The 1,661-nt window shown below is 45.7% G+C and overlaps 1 protein-coding gene across 1 annotated transcript; it reads left to right on the top strand.

The window, feature by feature from the left end:
* Window positions 1-46: 46 nt before the first annotated feature.
* PPTG_18054 (hypothetical protein) lies at window positions 47-679 on the top strand (the record flags this gene model as incomplete). The annotated part of the gene is made up of 2 exons (XM_008916125.1): window positions 47-476; window positions 552-679. The coding sequence occupies 2 exons, from the start codon at window positions 47-49 to the stop codon at window positions 677-679; spliced, it is 558 nt and encodes a 185-aa protein (XP_008914373.1).
* Window positions 680-1,661: the final 982 nt, after the last annotated feature.

Raw genomic sequence — 1,661 nt, 5'->3', positions numbered from 1 at the left:
TGGGTCATTTCAAATGAAGACATTGCCGGATCAACCACGCGCAATGATGACGAATGATCAGAAGTTTAGCAATGCACGTGCACTGTGCGAGAGAATCCAAGGTATCATGGCTTCTCAGACAAGGTCGGCATTCGAAGCGACCTTCAATATTTTGAGCAACGTGGAGGTGATGATTCGCCAAGGCCGTGGAGAAGAACTGGCTGACATAGTCAAGCAAATGTCTGTGTCATCTGCAAAAAAGGTGGAGTGTGCTTCTAAGGAGAGAAAGCGAGAGTTTATTTTCTCCTCGGCGCCTGCAAATTTACAAGTAGAGCGTCGGAAGGCAGGGAAAGCAAAACAATCCCAAGCATTGACCAAGGTTCGACAACGCGCCCTTCTATACGAGGATAGCAAAAAGCTGAAACCCCCTCAGCTAACAGAAATCGGTATCCTTCTGAGACAGAGCACCTTACTCTTTCGATTCTGCTGGCAAGATGGTACGACCTAGAGGTGTACTGTATTAATTATCGATGTTTTCTCACCGTCATTTTGAATGTGCCATTTACAGGTAGATGCCATGATGTTAGCAACAGTCAAGGATCTCCCTGTCTATTCAATTGTTGCTAAGCCATCCAGCGAGGAAGTGGCCGTTCCTGAAGTGCTAATCCCAACGAAAGTATCTCAGCGATTGTCAAAATAGATCAACAAGACGAGGAAAGTGATAGCGAGCATGCTGCTCACTGGGATGGCATCGGCACGGTGACTGCAGATCATTTGCAAAGTATGATTTTGTTGGATGAGGCAAGATCAGCACTTCATGCTGTTGAAGCAACGTACGATGGATTGATGACCTAACTATCAAGTGCTAGGATGGAAACCGCCCTTTAAAGATTGCGACCGGTTCACAAAGGTTTGTTCATATCGATGCACAGCCAAAGAGGGGAGCCGAAGTAGTATTTCTCGAGTATTGCTCATGCTCAGTGTGAATCAGCTCGTGTCCGGTGCAAAACAACATGGTCGTCCTGTACAATTTTGCGAATGTCCGGTGCAACTTTGTGAGCGTCCGGTGCAATTTGTGAGAGTCTGGTGCAATTTTGTGGGCAAGAGTTCATGTCCGGTACAATTTTAAACTGGCGTCAGCTCATTTTGCTGGAGAAATACTACTGGATAATATTGCTGTCTGGCGCTGCTTATACTGGTATTTGAGTTTGGAAACAATACTTATTCTGACGATATATCTTGGATTTCATGTATGTAACAGGATCAATTTATGAACTCTGTCAAGAACATGGTGTTATCTTCCTACTCCGGTGGAGGCGAGGTCATTACGGGGGCCAAATTGCTACGATTTCGTCCCACTCAATAGCTGGATACAACCTGCATGATGGCAGCACTACGTTTTCTTGCTAAACAATACGCTAAGCTTGGTGTTGGAATCGTGGGACCTGGATGGTACAACTATATGGATGTGGGGGCACAAATCAATGATGCGGGGTCAAACGGAGCTTTCAACAAGCTAAACAATCGCGTCGTTGGAGTTGTTAATCCTCGGGGAAGTCATCACTGGTTGGCCTATCACATTTCGGTTGGATCTTCGGGTAAAATCATTTGTCACCTATTTGACCCTATGCAAAACTGGGATCGCTACAAAACTCTGCAGCACCAGATCAAGACGGTGATTG

Source organism: Phytophthora parasitica (genome assembly GCF_000247585.1).
Source record: "Phytophthora parasitica INRA-310 unplaced genomic scaffold supercont2.79, whole genome shotgun sequence".
NCBI classification, from domain to species: Eukaryota; Oomycota; class Peronosporomycetes; order Peronosporales; family Peronosporaceae; genus Phytophthora; species Phytophthora nicotianae.
This window is presented reverse-complemented; position numbering and strand designations above follow the sequence as displayed.